Consider the following 21,718-nt stretch of genomic DNA (forward strand, 5'->3'; position numbering starts at 1 on the left):
TAGTTAAAGCTTAACCCTAGGTGTACCCTCTATAAAGAATCTCTATACTACTGAGTACCATTAATGTGAATAGTATTAATGGAAAGCAAGCTGTGAAGGAAGCGGGAATTGCTTTCCAGTATAGAAATAAGTGTGTTATTTCAGAGATATATGGAGAAAACTTTCTTAATACCGGGAAAATCGAAAGTATACTCAAGCTTAGACAAATTTTCAACTGAAGATGCTGGTCCTCTTTTGTTTCAGAAATAAATCAAAATTCCATGGTGACGGTGAATTGAGGCTTCTTAGAATTTATTGTAATTTTTTCAGGGCCAAATGGCTTTTTACCTTCAGTAAATCCTATTGCCTTCAAGTATTTTAAATACAAGCTGCTTTAGTATCCTGTGCCCTCAGCAAAAATCAGGCTACTGTCTATTACAGTCTTAACCATTTTACCTGGTCAATTTTTTCAAGTGAATGCCCTCCTGTGGAGATTTTTTTTCCAACAAATTTATATTTTCTAATAAAAAGCTATGAAACTGGAAAACATTAACCGATTTTGGCAAGAACAGTGTTTTCCAGTCAGCTTCATTCAATATGATCACTATTCTCTCAGTATCCTTAGTGTCAAAATGCTTACTAGTGTATTTTGAACCCACCTGTGACCCTGAAGTATGTTGAGCAGTAAACAAAGGAACAGAGATGACTTTTACTGTATTTTGTGATTTTATCACATGCTAGAAAACGTGTGATGAGAGTTGAAAGTCTGAAGTTAAAGTCCTCTCTAGCAGAAAACAGTATTTACACGGATTTAAAGAGGCATCTATGAGAATATGTCAAGTGCTGACAATAAACCCTGGACTTAATAATGAGTAGACCCTACTGTGCACAAGAAGAATTTAGATATTGCTCTGTTTGGTTGGTTCTTTTAATGCTAAAATATCGCATAACTTTTTTTTCTAGTTTTGTTACATTACATATATACAGCAGCATTTTATATCCAACTGATTACTCCAAAATTTGAAAAGATTTTCGATCATCTATTTAATGACAGAGTACTAGATTTATTTAAAGGCCCTTTGATATGCCTAAGTGTCCATTTGTGTCAAGTTACTCTAATATTTTAATTTTGGAATGATGATTTAATTAGGATGATCTTTTGATCAAAATTTGAATGCTATGGGTGGAAAGAAAATGAGCTGGGTCTGCAGCAGGAAGATGTGTAGTGGTCAATGCATCCTCCTTTTGCATGGTCCTGGTATCTCACACAAGAGATTTTTCTGGAGGAATTTTGGCAATTGACTGACCTTTCTTCTTGAACTGGAATATATGAGCAATGGCACCTTCTCCCCATAGCTGTGCCCCTTTGTCAGTAGCAAGGATCCTTGTTTATGTGAACTCTGCTCACTTGCTTCTTGAAGGGCTCTTTGTGTTCTGTATCTTTACAATTGCCTAAGTTCTTAGGAAAAAAGGCAGCTCACCATTTAATGATCGATATTTTCTTCTTCAGCTGTGTTAACTGTTGACATCAGTGTGGTCTGGATGTTGTTTTGTAGTTTAACTTTTGATCCCTCGGGAATATTCTACTTAAAAAAGAAAGAAACTGAATCATAGATTGCAACTTGACCATATTAATGTGCAGTTTTGCAATGGAGTTTTGTGACTTCTGTTAAGCTTGACACGGTTTCTTGTTCTCTATGAACAGAGATTGACTTGTCTACAGATCACTGGAAGCTCATTCTGAAGCTAGTCTTCTTTGAAAGCAAGCCATAAGCATCCTACTTTGCCTACACATCACTTTTTAATTTGTAGAGTTGTGATATAGTCTATTTCTCCTCTCTGTATAATTCTTATGTATATGATTTTTACAAACTATGCATTTCTTGCACAGCGGCAATAAAAAATGTATTCCAAAAGTCATCTGATTGTGCGTTGTTTGTAAGACTGTTAGGTCAGAAGGATTGGCCTAGGTAGACCAAAACAGAAGGACGACTTTTTGTGGCAACGTCAAGCATCATATAATGATGGATTTCATTATTGCACTACCAGAAATGCAAGAAAAGACAATTACAGAATAACAAAGCTGCATGCATTAGCTTTTCACTTTAGGCAAGTTTTAACTGACTAAGCAAAAAGGTGTAGGTGTTTGTGAATTGTGAATCTCAGAAAGAGGGAAGTTTCTCTCTCAGTGGAACAAAGGAGAAGATAATTGAAAGAAAAGAAGCTTTTTGGAGGGAAGGAACAGGAAATGCTTGACTGGAACACCTTATTGCCCCAAAAAGAGCCACTAACTATATTTTCAACTGTAAGGATGGCTGAGAGTCATAGAAATAAATCAGCTTTTTCTTGAAGAGCGTGAGGGAAATGATTTTTTTTACCCAGCTATTCTTCCATTTTACTTTCAAGAAGGGACAGTAGTATTACAAAAAGTAATCAAAGAGTTCCAGTTCCTCTCTCTCTAAAACACAGAGAAGAATGCAAGTTTCCTTTGCTCTTCAGGTGTCTTTGCACACAAACTATGTGAATTACTTTATCGATTCCTTGACAAATAGCTGTCACTAACAACTCTTTTCAATTCACATTTTACTTTTTGTTGTTTTCACTTCTTCAGAATTACATGCATTACTATATTTGTTGTATTCCGACCACAGTAGTGCATGTCAATATTCCATAAATTTGGTTGTGTAATAGCTTGAAACTCACAGTTTATAAAATAGTTGGATATGTATACTAATATACAGGTATCGAGTTATTTGCTGGTGAAAGATGTTATCAGACTTATTAATAAAATGCTTTGTTCAGTTTAGCCTCAGATTTTATTGATAGTTATTTATGAAAGACTGTGTCAGCACTAGAATTAAAATAAATCTAGTTTTTAATGCTATTTGAGTCGATTTTATGAGACACATAATATATGTTAATTATGCATTATTTCATACGTACTTGTAATGCTGTCTTTTTAAAGAGAAGATTTCACTTTAGAGTAGATTTCATTTAATTTAATTTCATAGTTTTATTTAACACTTAACATCCCGGTCTTTGGGTTGTGGGTATTCTACTGTTTCCTACTTTACCTTAGGGTTTATAGACCCTTTTTTTGGGTCTGTATGGGAGTTTTCCTCCCATTTCATCACATACCTGTAATATTTAGCTTTTCTTCTTTGTTTTCGCATTGACTGTTTTTCAGGAAAGTTACATTTTCAATGAGATTGTTGAACCATTCTGAAACAACAGTAACATAATAATAAACACTGAATTTCTTTAGATAACTCTTTGTTTCCTAATATTCCTCTTATTCTGGGGGGAATGTAGAAATGACAGTCTTTCCTCACATTCCAGTCCTTGTCACTAGTTGGGGTTTTTTGTAACAACTGCCACGCTTGAGGGAATTCATCTTGCTCACAAAATTTCATGATCTCAAGAACCAATTTCTACTGCCATCTCCAAGTCTCTTATGATTACTTTTTTCTACCTGGAGTAGAAACTCAGGCTATTCAAAGCCTAGAATGTACACCTGACTGAATTAATGCAAAATCGGATTCTCTTGGAAAATATTAGGAAAGTTAGGACAGGTAAGAAATATAACCATGCAAAATAAGGCTTTTGTAAGGAAGAAATAAAGCAACACACATCCTTGCATTACTTTACATTGCAAAATTGAATTTTGTTTTTGGGTACTGAAGAGGATAAAGCCTGTAGTTCAATACAAGGCTTCTGTGTTTTATTTTATTTTGCAAAACAGTTGCCTTATTTAGTTCCCTCGTTTTCTTAGAGTAATCTGAAGCTGAATTATTTTCTGCATGATCACTGAACGTGTAATTTAAGTTCACCCAGAAACTCTGAACATCACAAACCAAAGTGGAGAGTTCAGTAGAACTCTGACAGATAAATGGTTCAAATTAAAGCAGATTAAAATAGGAATGGTTGTTATTTTGGTCCTCATTTTTTTTTCCTTTTCCTTGTATAAGTTAGTAGCAATGGAATGGTACATCATATGAATAGGAGGATATTCTTACCACTGGGAAACATCTCAAATGACTTGGTATTGCAAGCACATCATGGTGGATCTGTAGATTATTAACACATTTGAGATCATAACACAGACATGCCTTTTTTCTAAATGCTTTGGCTGAACCAAATAATGAAAAGGAACCAGATCTTTTATTATTTCTTTAGCTGTGTTATGTGTATTTCCTTAGATGTGAACTTAGGAACCAAAATCAGATGCTTAGCATGTTTCACTTTAATTTTTTTCCTGTCTTTGTATCATCCATCAAACTCAAGCTCAGTCATGACAAATGGATTTTCAAAGCATTGCACTGACTGCCTATCCCCAAAGAAGCTTGAACGGCCGCAAAGATTCTTCCTTCCTCCCACAAACGAGAATAAATAAAATAAACTTATGGTAGCCAGAATGGTCTTCAGGCTGAGTTCAGAAGTGAGAAATGGGAGTATGTGCTCTTGTTGTTGATTATTAGATTCTAGGGACTGAATTGAAAATTGTGGAAAAAAGTAATACTTTGCTCATCTGCTGTTTCTTGTGGGGTGTTTTGTCTTAAAAAAGGGTCTGTTAGATATTATTACGAGATCGCACATTATTTTACAATCAAAAGCACTAAATACTACCTGAGAAACTCTCATGAGAGATTTTTCCTTTTTATTAAAACACAATATTAAAAAATAAGAATGGGGTTAGAAAAAAATCACTGAGCACTTTTTGTCAATTGTTTTGTTATTTATTTATATATTTATTCAGTATGAACTTAGCTCACTCTCAGTACTGTTTTACAAAAGATGGTGTTCACCAGGCATGAATTCAATAATGACCACAGCTCATTCACTCTACTTTCATATCAGTGTAGATCCAATAATCTAGAAAGGGTCACTTATGAGCTATCTGTTAATGTCTGTACTGTAAAATGGTATTTCCTTGATTTCACTAAATAGAAACTGATAGAGGCACAAAACACACGCAACATGACTTCTCATTTTTACAGTCCTGAAGGGAAGCAAATGCTAAACTAAAATGGTAAATAGCCCATTTATAGGAAAAAAACCCAAAACAAACCAAACAAAACTCAGACCTTGAAAGTCTGCCAAGTTTAGTCATTAGCACTTGGTATGCTTTCTGTGTTAGCTGCAGGAATCAGATGGTACCAACACAACTTCAGATGGTGCACTTAACACTTTGCTCAATTATTTTGAATATTCTGATTCCCTGTCTTTGTTCTTTGCATGCACTTTGAATGTTCTACATAACACTACATTTACATTTATTTTTGTCTAGTTGCAATTGTTCTATAAAAGCCTAAGCACAAAGTCATAATATTTTTTTTTTGTAAATGGGCACATAAATGTTGACATTGTGCATGCAAGAAATAGAAAGACAGACTGTGTTGAGTAGAGAGCTCCAATGAATATTAACAGCATTTTTTTTAATATTGCACCACTAAACAGTTAAAAGCAAATGTCTTTGTATCCAGCCATTAGTGGCTAGCTCACTAATGAATATGTTAAACTTTGTGAATTTTAATCAGGAAAACACATAAAAGTTTAAAAATCAGTATGAATCAAAGAATTTCAAATGTAATTAATTTTTGGCTTTATCAAGTCTCTTTACCAAGGAAAAACTTTTTGGAAGATTTTCTTCCCCCAGAAGTTATTTTACCCCTTGTTTTATTTTGGTTTTGTATAATGGTTATTAATGAGATGGTAGTAATGAGAGAAAAGAGAGAACGTTAATTTTATAAGGTCTCCAGCTGTTGATATTATTGAATGTCTGATTCTTATTCTTTAAGATCAAAACAGGATTAGCACAGAAAAACAGGAAAAGAGAAGGCTATCAAAGGCAGAAAATGCAGCTTCTGCCTCTGGGGAGGTTTCATTTGTAACCTAGTTCCTACACAAAACACAAAGCAAGAACATGAAGTTATGAGCTATTATCATATCTGGCAAAATCCCACAGTCGTTGGGGATTGTTTAGGATAGGGCTTTAGGTCAAGGAGCCATAGCAGTGCTCATAGCAGGTAGAGTTGTCTACGGCAGACCAACCGGTCTCATAAAAGATAAGATGTTAAGAGACTATCTTCAAGGTGAAGTGAAAAACCAAGCCCGAACAAAAATCACTGTAGTGTTGATTTCAAGAAGAGTATAAACTACTCGTCAGGTCTTCAGATTAAAATGAAACCAAACCAAAGCAAAACAAAAACCCTTCACAAAAAAGACCTTAAAACAGCTCACTTTCTCCTGAATGTACCTTTCATCAATAATTATGTAATGGTCTTATACTGGTTAAATCAAAGCTACCTTCCCTAGCACTGCCTCCTGAGTTGGGCAGTGACTCACGATGCAGATTTAGCAATTTGTGTTCTCCATGGCCGTGGATAGTCCCAACACCCCAGCATTCATCAATTCAATTTAAGCTCTCTGAGTGAATGTGACAAGTGGTGTAGACCTCGTCTGAACACTATTTTCCAGTTTATGTAGAATATGAGCACATTCTTTGAGTTTAGACTTTGGGACCACAGATCACCACAAAGGCTGAATAGCATCAAGGTTTGAGTCGCTTCCTGAGCAGTCCTACCTTAGATTTATAATGTGTGGAGCATTAGAATAGATTATTTCTCAAAGAAGAAAGCGTTCCATTTTCATGGGAAAATACAAGCTTAGGGAAAAGGGACGTATTGGGGAAAAGTGTCAAAACATTTACTGGGATAGAGTTACTGCCTCCAAACTTTTGGTCAATGGAGAGGAAACTAGCCACTTCACAATAACTTGCTTTCAGCAGTTGAAAATGCAGGAAACCCAGAATCAGAGTAATTATTTGATCAAAGATTTCTGCATCTTACATGCTCACCAACAGACTATTACATGTCTGACAGCTTCAACAGATCAGAATAATGAGATTATTCCCCAAATCTAGCTTTCAAAAAACTAAATTTGTTTTAGTCACATTTTAATTTCCCAGTACTTCTCTAACAATATGGATTTGATAAAACTCATTTTTAAACTGTCCTACGTTATATGCATTAACTCTGATATTATTTTGGAGAATGATACTTATGTTTACATGTATTCTTTGTAGTATTGTACACACGTTCAGCAATTGAACGCATTTTCAGTACGTATCTAACATTTTAGGCTATCTAAATACGTCTGTCAGACTTAAAGTTCTCAGCGTCTGTCACATTTTACATCAACAGTATTAAAAGAGTTGTGCAAGCATTGCAGATAGAAACTTGTGTGATTTAGAGTTATATTTAAACTGATCAAATATGAGCAAGTGAGTTCAAGACATAAGCCAAGCACATTCTTACCTGTTTCAGCTGGCATAACTGCCCCGAAAATCTTCAGCAGCTGTTTTACCATAGCACACAGATTACAGGAGAGCCTGCCTGCCTCCATCTCTGAAAAAATCAGTTTGACTTGACTGTGTTGCAGAATCCACAGAACTTTGATGAGTTAATCTGTGGTGCTTCTGTGCTGTTCACGTCAGTGGAATATTACTGTCAAGTCTGTTGTCCACTCCGAAAAGTTCCTTCGAGAAGGGAAACATGGGAAGGAAAGGCATATAATTCTTGTGTGCGTGAGGAAGAGGGAGGAAGAAATGAGTTAAATACTTGCATGTTGTCATAGCATACACACTCAGAGAAAATCACTCCACTCCAGTAAAGTTATGTTGAAAAAAATAGGCCATATATATTTATGAATTTTCTTTACACTGGCAAATAAATTCAGGTGAAAAATTAAGAATAACTATAAAGGAAATAAAAAGCATTCTTTCTAGGTCATGAGCTTTCCAACTATTTTTCAAGGAAGGTGTATGTGAGCTCCGGAGCGCTTTACACACAAGTACATTATCCATCATTTTGCTGTTTTCTAGAAATTGCAGCACTAACAGAATTCTGTGAAATTTCTTTATGAATACTATTAAACTGCCATTTAACTTTGGTTGGACATTCAAAAAATGATGCAGTTCAAATTCTGTATAAAATAATGGATAGGTTTAAAGACCAATTAACAGCCAGTTTGTGCTAACCAGCATGACTGGAAGTACACTGACATCCAAATTCTTCAGAAATAGCTATGGCAATTTATGGAACAAAGTGCTTTAAAAGAAGTGCATACCCATTCCTATTCCTGTTTGTACTTTTCTTGTTGATGAAATTACGACAGTAAAATAAGCTCTGTCATGACTTAATATGTACAGAAGGATTATATGAATGTTACCTTACAGTGCAGTAATGAAAAGAAAATAATACAGTTACAATTCAGTTACGCTTGTGTGTAAGGATAAATGTATATTGTAAAGATATAACTGGTTTATGGAAAACTAAGCAAGTTAGCTGTGTCATTCCAGTAACTTTAAACTAATTAGTCAAGTCACATTCTTTGCCACTTTTCGAACTGTTGTAAGTTGAAAGATCGCTGGCAGCCCTTAAAGCACAGAGAAAAAAAATATTCTGCATTATAATTTCAGTCATTTAACTAAACTGTTTATTATAAAAACAATTGTAAAAATTTATTTACAAAGGCATTGCAATTTTAAAAGGATTTGCGATGAAATCTTTATTTTTGTTCAATTATTAACTTAGATTTGCCAAGCATAAACAGGGTTTGTTGACCTGCAATAACTTTGAATTCAGTATAATAACACAGCAGTGTTTGTTTCGCTAGTTATAAAAACCAAATTCATGTCTCAGTGTGGTAGCCCAGCTATCCTGGGCTGCATCAAAAGAAACGTGGCCAGCAGGTCAAGGGAGGTGATTCTGCCCCTCTGCTCTGCGTTCATGAGACCCCACCTGGAGTACTGTGTCCAGCTCTGGAGCCCTCAGTACAGGAAAGACATGGCCCTGTTAAGCGAGTCCAGAGAAGGGCAATGAAGATGATCAGAGGGCTGGAGCACCTCTCCTATCAGGATGGGCTGAGAGAGTTGGGGTTGTTCAGCCTGGAGAAGAGAAGGCTCCGGGGAGACCTTATACGCAGCCTTTCAGAACCTAAAGGGGACCTACAGGAAAGATGGCGACAGACTTTTTAGCAGGGCCTGTTGCAATAGGACAAGGGATAATGGCTTTAATGTAAAGAGGGGATATTCAGACTAACTATAAGGAAGACATTTTTTACAATGAGAGTAGTGAAACACTGGCACAGGTTGCCCAGAGAGGTGGTAGATGGCTCATCCCTGGTAACGTTCAAGGCCAGGCTGGACAACCTGATCTAGTTAAAGATGTCTGTGCTCATTGCAGGGCAGGTTAGACTAGATGACCTTTAAAAGTCCCTTCCAACCCAAACTACTCCATGATTCTACGATTCTCTGATTCTATAACGATGGTATATTTTTGTTCTAAGTACTTCCTAAATGATGAACAGTTCCATAAATGAACAGTAATTTTCAGTGTAGCATTTTCAAGCACGTATCTGCCTCTCTGTGATAGATGGTAGTCTTCTGCTGATGTTCAGACACATTTTCAAATAGAATCATATTCTTCTGTTGAGGATGATCCAGATGTAGTTTTTGAAAAGCTCTTGCCTACTCCGTGTCTAATTACAAGATGGATACAGTCTACAAACTGGGGTATGATACAAATATTCAGTGTTTTGCTCTTGTTCTCTCTGAAGGGCTTTAAAAATCATAGCCCACCTTAATAACCCTTACACTGTTAAATTCCATGTTTATGGAATTTAACACAGGTTTATATACCTGTGTTTATGTTCCACACAGGTATATGACATGGAAAATATTAGTCTCTCACTACTTTTGTCAAAGAAATTGATTTAGAAATCCTGTATATAAAATTATTCTCATATTCTTCCAAATATACCTTTTCCTAAAAAATTCCACTGATTAACAGTTTAGATTAACTATCCTGCCCACCCCCCCTTACCTTGCTGGATTTACTAATGCCTACAAAGCTCTCATAGTGTTTTCCTTTACTTGGTATGTCTGGGATGAAGTTAATTTTCTTCACAGCAGCCCTCATAGTGCTGTGTATTAGATTGGTGACGAAGACAGTGTTGGGTTTTAGCTATTGCTGAACAGTACCTGCACAGCATGAAGGCCTTTTCTTTTTCCCACTCTGCCTCCCTCAAAGCAAGAATTTGGAACAGGACACGGCCAGGACAGCTGAGCCGAACTGACCAAAGGGATATCCCATACCATATGACATTGTGCTCAGCAATAACAGCCGGGGGAAAGGAGGATGAAGAGGAGGACACTGGTGGTTAAGGCATGGCCCTCTTGCGTGTGCCAGTTTCCAGGAGATGGCAGGGCATCTGCCTGCTGGTGGGAATTGTGAATGAATTCCTTCTGAATTCCCGGGGGGGTGTGAGCAAGCAACTGGGTGGGCACTTACTGGCTGTCGAGGGTCAACCCACCACAGTTCCTTAGTAAAACAACTCGAAAAAAATTGACAACGTCCAATTTTCTAGGAGCAACTGTTTCTAATCAGTAAGACTGAAAACGCTTGACATTTCTTTTTTAGCTTTCCTTGAACAGTAATGATGCTGCACTTTAACCATATGGTGTAATGTCTATGCTACTTTTTCTATTAGAGGTCCCTGGGGAAGGTAGCAGAAAGCCATCACAGCTCTTTTCTGCAGGGAGGGCTTTGAATTAAAAAAACCCAACAAAACAGTATTGTTCCAATGTTTAGCACAGGAATTGTATAGTATCTGGATTATGGTATGCTAGTTTGCACTATGGGTAATTGAATGACCTTTTTAGTGCCAGCTACTTGATCAGGGGATAAGTTACAATTTCTGTTTATAATACTGTTTCATATAGGAGCATATTTAATCCCAGCGAAAGCCACATATGCCTATGTAGGAAACTATAGTCTTTTACTGTACTATTCACTCAAAATCGACAGATCTGTTTTTCAGGTCAAAAGTTACCATACAGGAACAGTTAATATTATTGTGTGATACAGTAATTACTACCTTGGTTCTTGAGACCAAATTCTAACAGCATTTCTAATTTTTAACTAAGTAAAAGGGAAATTCCAGTCAATAATTTCACTGCGAGTTTTGCGTATTTTGGTCATTGTTGCCAAAACAGTTTGGTTTTTAAAGAACAAGTGAGCAATGGTCAGGTTTGTTTTGTCTGACTGCGAACTAAGGTAGCCCTTTGTGATTTTCAGCAAGCTATATTTCAAATAAGCATTAAGATGTGTGAAAGGTTGTTCAAACTATGACCTTTTCAAAACTGCCGTCGCTGTGATGCACATTTCCTGCTCTTGGTGACACTGGGTAACACATTTGACAGAATAGAGGATTGCCTGCTGCGCTGCAATTGAAAAGCAATCAACCATTTGAATAAAGGTCCATGTATCTGTGATGAGGCAAACGTGTCATTTCCCACTTTGTTTTAGAGGATACACTGTTTGCCACTGGTTAGATGTTAAATGAATAATAAACATTTTTCAAAAGACAAAGATAACGTGAGAAAGAAAAACACAGTAAATGCTAGGTACATCTAAGGGTGTAATTGAAAGTTATGAACTGCCGTCTTGAAACTGCTCAAAGGACATCAGTCTGTATTTACACGTAGACCCAGCAGTGCTCTTATTCCAGATCTGTTCAGCTGTTTGTTTCAGGTGTGTGTATGTTTTCCATTCTCCTGCATAAGGCAAGTAGTGTGTCTTAAGCCCACAGATAGTTTTACCAATGTGATGGTCACTGGTCTTCCTCATAAGGAGGATCATCAACAAAGGGGATGTTTATACGGCTTAGTGTAGTACCAGAAGGTCACCTCCTAGCAGTGAAAGAGACTTTGGCAACACTTTCTTGGCTCCCCCGAGCACATGAACAGCCTCAGCGAGGACAGTAATTTCACCTGGGGGGAACCCGCAGATCCCTGGGCTATGAGGTTGCACACAAGCCCCTGCTGCTGGGCCCTGGGCACAGGGCCAGAGCATCGCCCAGCACCGCTTTGGTGACACGGTTAATTGTGATTCAGGCAGAAATCCGAACGGGGCGCTACTCCGGAGGGAAGGCCGGGCCGCCGAGCTGTCACAGGCATTTGTTATGCTCCGACGGCGCTGGGAGTGGGTGAGGAACTTTATAGAGGCAGGAATCCACAGAAAGTCGTCTTAATCGCAGGAAGAGAGCGCCGGGCGGCTGCAGAGCCTCCAGGTGCGGGACGGGGAGGGGAGGGGAGCCGGGGCCAGGGGAGCCCAGGGAAGCCGAGCCCGCCCGCGGCCGCCCCGCAGGAGCCGGGGAGCGGCGGGGAGCGGGAGTGGAGAAAGGCCATAAAGGGACCGCTCGGGCAGGAAGGAGGAGCAGCTCAGGGAGGGGGAGGCGCAGGTGAAGGGTGCGGAAGGTGAGGAAAAAGTTTCTGTCTAATAAGCCGAAGATGTTTTTGTGTAGTGCCCGTTGTGATTTCAGGTCTTCTCTTTCTCTTATATGGCGTTTTGGTCCCTGTCTTCAGTTTTATTCAAGTAGAAGGGGCTATGATTTGATTTTTCTGAGGAAGCTAAATTCCATGAAGCTTACTTAAGAGAGCTGCAGGGCGCTGGTAAGGGAAAGGGATTGACGTGGGCAAAGTTGTTTCTGACCAAGAGATGCACTTTTTTGGAGGATATCAATATTTCAGGTTAATAGCTGGGTATGCAACTTTACAATTCTTCTTGTTATTACAGTTTTTTTCTTTTACTCACTGTAGTTTTGCATTTTTATTCCTTTAGAAGTGTGGCACTTTTTTCCTATTTTCTTTCTAATTTACCTTTACAGGGGAATAAGAAAATCACTTTATCTGAATACACAAGGCAGGCATTCTACCAAGTGTATTTAGCCTGACTTTTAAAGTTTAAAAAAAAAAACAAAAAGCATGTGTAGTCATAATTTCTGTGTCTATTTCTGTTAGTCAGCCTTCACAGATAAACGTTGAGCACACCAGGAGATTTCAATCAAATTCTAAGCAGGTGCAAGTCCTTACAGTACTTCCAGTCCCCCTACAAAGAGGAGGCTTTCTTTGTGTGTGAGGTTGTGGGGGGGTGTGCATGCTGATATGAACTTCTGTATTGCCTCGGTCTCTGAGAAACTTTGAAGTGATCCAAATTGCTGCTTTCAGTGACAGGTAGGTCTAGCAGAGTTATGGAAAAGAGTATGTGACAAGGAATTGCCTGACAGGGCTGCTAAGAGGAGCTCTTTCTGGTGTGGAAACAGGAATAGCTCACTCTTGTTCTATCCCTTTCAAAGCAGGTTTGCACCTCCGCTCTTGAAAGCCGCCTGGGAGGAAGAACAATATTCTAACAAAGGTTTATTTCTGCCCTGAATTTTTTAAGAGGTCCTGCTGTACAACTATTTTACACTTTTAAATCATTAGTAAATATTGATTTAAGTAAACTTTACCTTGTTTTACCTCTGTGCAATTGTTATCTTGAACTCCATGGTTTTTACTCCTGCTTTGTGGTTTAAACTGTTCCTCACACTTTATCCACTAATTTTATTAACTCTTTTTTTTGTAACTGAATACGCACAGGCCATTTTGTTGTCGTTAGAGTGATGTAACACATTCTTGTGCCTATATATTCATCATCTTCCAAAGTTCTTTCAGCTCCTATCTTGTTACTTCAACATTACAAGGTTATACCTTAACAGTGCAAGGCAGCAGAGTCCCTCAGATTTGTTAATCTATAATTCCATATGTTGTTGAGCTCCTCAGAAAAACTCTTCGTGTGACCAGCCTTTTGTGAATAGTCATGTAGTAATTTTTATCTTGTAGTTAGTGTTATGAAAGACTATTTAAATTGAAGATGCTCTGTAATCGTTAAGAATAAGTCAGTCACAGAAAAAGAAAAAAGTGCATGTTCCCATGAGCCTTTTGCATGCTAAAACATCCGCTTAATTCCCAAGTGTAAATGATGCAATTTTCACCTAAAACTTGCTCAACTTTGGGTGCTGTTGAACTGGCCTTTAGCTAGGAAACACGTATGAGGAATCCGTAGTGACATCGTGAAAGTGTATTTATTACAATTTGTCTTAAAAGAAAAGTCAAAGCCATTTAGCTTTCTCGAAGAGTTTTTTAAGTAAAAACTCTTTTGTTTTTGTTTGTTCTTCCATTTTATGTCTGTTTAGATTCTCTTGAAACTTAAACTCTAAAAAAAACTATGCGACTGCTTTGGCTGTCTTGGGCATAATACATTTTTAATGATATTTCTTAAAGTGTGGGGTTTTTTTAAACTTAAGACTATGATAATGAGGATAATTTGAGGAACGACTGAGGGAGCTGGGGTTGTTCAGCCTGGAGAAGAGGAGGCTGAGGGGAGACCTTATCACCCTCTACAACTACCTGAAAGGAGGTTGTAGAGAGATGGGGGCTGACCTCTTCTCCCTGGTGACAAGTGATAGGACAAGAGGAAACGGGTTCAAGTTATGTCAGGGGAGGTTTAGATTGGATATTAGGAAACATTTTTTCACTGAAAGGGTTATTAAACATTGGAATAGGCTGCCCAGGGAGGTGATGGATTCACCATCCCTGGAGGTGTTTAAAAAAAAAAAAAGGGTAGATGTGGTACTTAGAGACATGGTTTAGAAGTGGCTTTTGTCAGGGTGGGTGAATGGTTGGACTTGATGATCTTATAGGTCCCTTCCAACCTCAGCGATTTGATGATTCTATTCTATAATTTAGATGTTTCCTGACTTACTTTCAAATTGAACAAAGTATGTTTCATTTTCCATAGTATTATAGACGCTCTCAGAATGCATAGGCATTACACTTTTTTGGCTGAAAATTCAGAGTAAGCTAACATAGCTAATATGGGTGCACACTTTCCTATTGTGTTGTGGCACTTGACACATGGAGACTTACCTATCGCATAAGCAATACCAATTAAATTGCTGGGAAAAGATTATCATTCATGGGTAGGTTATTTGTCATCTTGAGTTACTTGTTCTCAGTCTCTTAATATTGAATATGTTAGGCTGCCTATCTTCTCTACTAAATTACTGAATTATGAATTCCAAATATAGGAATCGAAGTTCATCTTGGATTAGTTTACTTTCTAAATCTAGATGCTTAGATAGAAGAACAGCCTTCAGAAAAACTCAATGTTTCTTTGTTTGTTAGCTTGGGGGGGAGGTGGTGGTGGCGCTCTGCTGAAAGGGTGCTGCAGGAGACCTACAGAGTCCCAGGAGACTTATCTATACTGGCATTAAAAAAAAAAATAAAAAAATCCACACAACCAAAAAAACCCAAAAGAAACAAAGCCATACAAAAAAAAACCCCAAAAAACTTCTGTTATCACGCTCTCAAAAGTATATCACCATTAATAATAATTCCAGGTAGGAAAAGTAATAGTGGTGATTTCCTGAGATGCATTGGAGTAGTCAGGTTTTCATGAATGGGCTGCAGTTCACAGCCCATATGGGTTTAAAAGCCGGTTTCTTGTTTGATAATGACAAGATTCCTGTAGCTTTGTACCCAAACAGGAAGCAGCTCTATTCCAGGATGAAAATTATTGCCACCTAAAGGAACTACCCTTTTTGGAAACATAAAATAAAATGAAGGATTTGCCAAATACAGTGATTCTTGTAAGTTGGGCTGGAACAATGAAAAGCAGCAGAAGTTGGTTTTATTTGAGGGCTAGGTTGTGCAGTTGAGTTTTCATTCCTCCTACCATGATACGGACAAGGAGACAGCTGGAACTTGATGAAAAGTATATTAGGCGAGAGTCCCGAATACCCTGCAATACCTCTGCCACTCAGAACAAACACTCAGGTCTGTCTAACCAAACGCAGTGGATCAGAACAGTAATGAAGCTGTGGTTTACTTGCCTTTATCAACTAAACCTTGTTATGATTACAGTGAGCTAAGACTTGAAGATGATGCATTTGTGTGAACAAAAAGGTTACTGGTATTGTTGTATCAGCATGTTTGGGTCAAGCATTTTGCTTTGTTTTTTTAAGTTCTGACAAAAAATGCTAGTGCTTTATATGCATAGCTAGTAAGCACCCCTTACTAAGGCTGTTCAAAACATCTGGTATCTCCTTTGTTTCACTGGCTTATTCCTCTGTGAATTTGAAATCTGACTGTCCCAGTATTTCATGAATAATTCCCCACAAATGTAAAGAAGAAACATAAGTATCCGTGGGAAAACTTCTCTCAGTAGTACTTAAAATAGCTCTTTGCAGTTGTTTTGTTATTATTCAGTTGCAGCAATTAGTGCTTTATCACTTACTCAGGTGAAAGAAAAAAAAAATCCAAGATGACTGCATGTGCTGTGCACCTTTGGCTAGTTTGATTTGTTCCTCCACAATAAAGTTAGTATTCAGAGCTAACCGGTGAAGATCAGATTCATGCCATAACATATAACCTTATTTTCTGTTGGTAGTCTTAAAATTTGTAGATTTCTGTGTCACTAGCTTATTTAAAAATGTTTTTACTTATGTCTAAACCCATTTATATTTATATCACAGTAGCTATTTCACATTTATCGGTTTATTTACATTTTCAGAATTGGGTGCACTTTTAGTTCAAATTTGTATCAAAGTTATGTTTGTGAACGTTTTGTCACCTCATCTGAAATTGGCCAGATTTTATTTATTTTTTGTTATGAGTAATTTGGTAACCACTAGTTGGTGGACTTTTTAAGAATAAACGTTTAAGCTGTTTCTTCTTAAATATGTACTGTAAAACACTTGAAACACTGCATATCTGCTCCTTTTCATCAAATACTTCAGAAGATCTTCAAGTTCCTAAATTAAAAATAGCACAGAGCAGTGCTTGTTAAACATGCTGAAGGCATTAAAAATAGCTGAACTTAAAGCAAAGACTGTATCAGAAGAAAGAATCCTGCTTCTGTTGAGGTCAATGGGAATTTTACTATCAACTTCAATAGAAAGAGTTGTGTATGCAGTGATTTATGCAAATATATGTATTGTTTTGGGATAGTTAATGGTGTAAAATGGAGACATTTATAAAACATTTCATAACAAAGTAATATAGATTTTCATTAGGGCAAAAACCTTGCTTGTTTACTGATGTACATGATTGGTATACTCTGACTCATACCAGTATCAATATATAGTATGCAAATCATTCTCCCTCATCTGAAAGTAGCTGTTTTGCATTCAGGCATCACATTCAATTATAGTACTAAAATGAAGTCCCAAGTGAAGTTTTAAATTGGTTTCTACTTTCACAGCAATATACAGCACAGTGCATTGTTGAGTCACCACACACCTCTCGATATTTCAGAGCGGCTGTCAGATTGAGATCTTTATCTTCCAATTCAGAAAGCAGAAATAATAATGATTTATGGACTTTGGCCTCAAACTGCAACAATTCCATCACTTCAAAGAAGTCCTGTAATTCTTTAGCATCTGTACATGATCTGTGCCGTAAAGTACTCTTGGACATTGCAAGACTTTATTTAAGGTTAATGGTAGTATCAGGAAACTGGATTTACCTTAATTTCTGTCACTTAACATCTGTTGCTTGTATATAGTGGCGATTATGTTGTCACAAGAAGTAGTATTTTCAAAAAGTTATGGGAATTCCTTAATGTTGAACTGGGTTTGCCCATTTCAAGTCAGTTTGACGCATAAGAAGCGAAAGCCACCATCAGCTCGGTCTACGCTGTTTCATCCATGTGTATAAAAGCCACTGTAGTGTATTTGTATCAGACATGCAACATCTGAGGTGAATACGTAGTCCTCTCAACTTTGTGCTCATACTGTTATAAAATAATACAGCGAAAGCATTTGTCACATTAGAGCCAGATTTCATGGTTGCGTGCTTTCTGTAGTACACTTGTCTGTAGAAAATTTGTGCTGCGTGAGAAAGCAAAGAATCAAAGCACCATTGTCTTAGGTCTAATTGACCTGTAGGATAAGAAGGAAGTGGTAAGAACTTACTTCTGCCACTGAAGCGAAAGACATAAATTCTCAGTGGTTAGAAGCAATGTGTGTCAAACTATGGCATTGACATGTTAGCTCTTCACTACAGAAAACAAGTCTAATACTATCAAATTATGCATTGCTGTTTGTGCTATTTTTTTATGGGGCAGCCAAGTATCATTCAGCTAGGCTGTGAGGATGAGGAAAGTATTGCAAGGAATTATAATACGAGGTGCATATAGTATTTGGGGATCAAGTTCTTGTTTGTTTGGGAGATTAGGGTTGTACAGCAAGAGAATAAAATGTAGTAACTCTGAAGGGCAGTGTCTGTTCCCACATTTGGAGACATTTTAGCATTTTTGTACTTATTTTAGGGCACAGTTACAGTATTGGAACACCTACATAATTGAAGTTTTGGTAATTGCAATTAACAATTCTGTGTTTTTTCTTGTTGTACGCTTTGCCTCGCCAAGAAGTGACAGCCAAGGTGGAAACTGAGGATATACTAAGGAAGTATTACTGTGCACGTAACTCCACTTCACCTAGAGATCTGCTGCTGACCACAGTACTTATTTTTCTGGTAGCAGCAGCAGCACAGGTAGAATAGAAAGCGGACAGATGGATTTGGTAGCCTAACGTAGACAGTTCATTTCCATGTTTTAGGGGCAGAAGGAAGTGGGAGTTGTGGCCAGCAGAAACTCCTTTATCTCTGCTGCAGCCCTCTTAAAACACAGTTCGTTATCCAAATCTCATTTGTCTCATTGAAATACCACTAGAGACTCATTTGGCTCCTTCTAGCCACTGTTCCCTTGATGTATCGGTCCTGCTCTTCCACTGTGCTCCGTTCCCTGAAATGTCACTGTCTTGCCAGCACAGAGCTGTTTGGTTTTTTCACTTCTTCATGTTGATTAAGAGCTTTGACCCAGCTCTAGTTATTCATGTGTATCAGTCTCAAGGTGTGAATGCCTATTTTATCTGCCTGTCAGAGTTCAAGGAACATCTGGACGACACTTAGTCATATGGTTTAGTTTCAGGTAGTCCTGTGAGAAGCACAGAATTGGACTCAGTGATCCTCATGGTTCCTTTCCAACTTGAGATATTCTGTGTTCTAAATTCTAGGGAATACATTGTTCTATTACATGCAATAGCATAGCAATCTTAAAGTGACAAACTTCAACATGCATTTTAAAGAGGCATGATTCACTATGCATTTTTTTAAATGAAGAGTAACTCTTGTATTGTTACTAGGTGTTGCGCTTAATTACAGTTAATCTGACGCATGACAATGACTGAAAGTATACCTAGTCATGATAATAAGATTAAATTTGTTTCATTTCAGGCTGACCTATGTTAATCATTAATCAAGGATGTAACAAAGGACATATTCTCGCTTCATTTACATAATACAATCCTTCTTGTATCTTGCATGGAATTAGACAAAATGAAATTAATAATTTTTTTCTTTTTAATTAGGGTATATGGGTCAAGATGGCCATTTTGGATCATGTGAAAACAAGTACTGCGGTCTGGGTAGACGCTGCGTTGTGAACGGGGAGACTGGCCAAGCTGAGTGTCTGTGCATGGAGCACTGCAAGCCGCATTACAAGCCTGTGTGCGGTTCTGATGGAGAATTCTATGAAAACCATTGCGAAGTGCACAGGGCTGCCTGTCTGAAAAAGCAAAAGGTCACCATTGTGCACAATGAAGATTGCTTCTTCAAAGGTAAGCGCGGCTGAACAATATCTGCAATATTGCCATCAGGTAGGTGTTTTCAAGCAGTTCAATTAAAGCTCTATAGAGGCTGCACCAAGTGCACAGTGAATAAATGAGTCAAAAAGTTAATACAGTAAGTATCTCACTCCAGAGATATCTTATAGATTTTTTTTTTTTCTTTTTGTTTGCACTTAGTGCTCTGGGCAGTCACCCCTTTTTAACCTGAATAAACCAATTCTGTCTTGGAAACGAATCCACATCAGTTTGTCTTGGAAATGTGGCTGTTGACCTCATTCATCTGAATGTACTTACATTCCCAAAGCCCAAAGGATATTAATCTCTGTTACAGGAAAAACAGAATTTAGGCTTTCAGAGGGGTTTTGTAAGGCTGCAGGACCTGTGCTTGTATTTGGTGTTGAAGTGGATAGACCAGCAGCTTGTTCATGGCTAAATAGGTCTTGCTTGCTTTGAATTTGAACAGTGAAGAGTTTACTTGCATATTGACCAAAGCATGCAAGTTTAGCTACTTTTTAATCTTCTGAATGCTGAGAGATATACCTTATGTAAAGCATCTTATACTAAAGATGTCAACAACTGCAGCTTGCTATGTTTTATGTAATTTGAGCACACTTTTCAGTTTTCTGCAACTTTGCCAATACAGGCCTTGATTAAGCATGTTTATGAGTACTTTGACAGATTTGCAGCATGTTTTTACTGGTTAAAACAGGCAGGTGGCTTTTTTTTGGGGAAAAATGTTTTTAAGGCAGGCCATTTTTTATGAGTCTCCCTAGGGGTTGAATTAATTCATATTCTTTTTAAAGATTGTCTTATTTTTGTTAACATTGTTTTCTGTTGTGGGTATAGTTTCATTCTCACTAATAACTACTGTTCACCACAGAAAGAAGTCTAAAATATTCCATTAAATTAAATTCACCTGTGTAGGGAACATTCCTTTAAATTGCAATATTTCACTTAAATCTTAATCTGAATTTTCATGATTGTATTCTAGTATAAGGTTGTTCAAATGAAACAAATTTTAAAATTTTCAGTTGAATTTTTCACTGCGTTTATGGCTGAGGGATTGTCCTTTAAATTAAGAGTTGGGCTTTTTTTACCAAATTAAAACGTCTCAGGTCATGCAGAAATACCAATATATTTACTATTATGACGGGGTTTGTAGTAGAACAATTGAATACTGGGGGGGTGGGGGAACCCCTCAAAAATACCTTTTCTCAAGAACTTAATTAAAGAAAAAAATATAATGCTTGCACAACTGGGCTTTATATAATTGTTTCTTGTTGGGTAAATCTTTGAGTCTTGCCAAAATGAAATGCCTTTCTTCCTTGGCCTCCTTTAACAGACATGTTAAGCTCAGCAACTTCATCAAAACATGTTAAGGGGCAGGGGTTCATAGATTAAAGAGGGTGTGCGTGGAAATCTTGCAATGGGAAATACATTTGTAAGTAATAATAAAGTTTTACCTTTGTTCAAAACTAAATGTGGACACTGTATAAAATTGATATATCATGACAATATAGAGACTTAAGGAGCTAGCACGTGTTCTGAGGTAGTGCAAAATTAAAATTTGATTTAAGGAGTGTAGCATATAGGGCTTGTCAGGGATGGTTTCTGCAATGACAAGAAAACATGAATGCTTCTGTCTTGTCTTAACAGTCACAATCTCTCTTTAAAACCTTTTTTGATGATACGGCACTCCAGTAGAACAGATGACACTAATAAACACTGAAATGTTTAAATTTATGGAGCTAATTTCAGTTTGCTATATACAGTACAAATAAATTCAGGGCATGTTTGGGAAAAATTAGTGTTTCTTTTTCTGGGGGAGGGGAAATGTGGTGAGATTTATTTACTGAAATAGAAAGTGAGACAGTACTTCAGCTAGAAATGTCATCCAGATGCTGCCTAAAGTTTTCTTAGCTCATCTTTATGTTTTAAATTTGTCACATTAGTTTCGTATCTGTTGTAGTGGACAATGAAATATCTGAATGGTGTTCAACTTCAGGCACCTAATGTAGATGCTAGATTAAAAAAGTAGGTTTCTGCTTTAGTCAGTGATGACCTTCAGAAGAGGACTAGGGTATCCAAGTGTGAGTTGTCTTCGTGGATAAATTTTAAGTTTTAGACAGATGAGTATTGATCTGAAGATCAGAGAAGCTGAGAAATACAC

General features: G+C 37.4%; 1 protein-coding gene across 3 annotated transcripts in view; it reads left to right on the forward strand.

Annotated features, from left to right (window-relative positions):
* FSTL5 (follistatin like 5) overlaps positions 1 to 21,718 on the forward strand; it is a 290,553-nt gene that overhangs the window by 51,787 nt on the left and 217,048 nt on the right. For all 3 annotated transcript variants that reach the window (XM_054202954.1, XM_054202953.1, XM_054202952.1), the window contains exon 3: positions 19,291 to 19,539. In XM_054202954.1, coding sequence (XP_054058929.1) covers positions 19,291 to 19,539 — 249 coding nt within the window. The remainder of the gene's footprint in view (positions 1 to 19,290; positions 19,540 to 21,718) is intronic.

The sequence above is a fragment of the Rissa tridactyla genome, chromosome 5, assembly GCF_028500815.1.
Source record: "Rissa tridactyla isolate bRisTri1 chromosome 5, bRisTri1.patW.cur.20221130, whole genome shotgun sequence".
In the NCBI taxonomy this organism is placed as follows: Eukaryota; Metazoa; Chordata; class Aves; order Charadriiformes; family Laridae; genus Rissa; species Rissa tridactyla.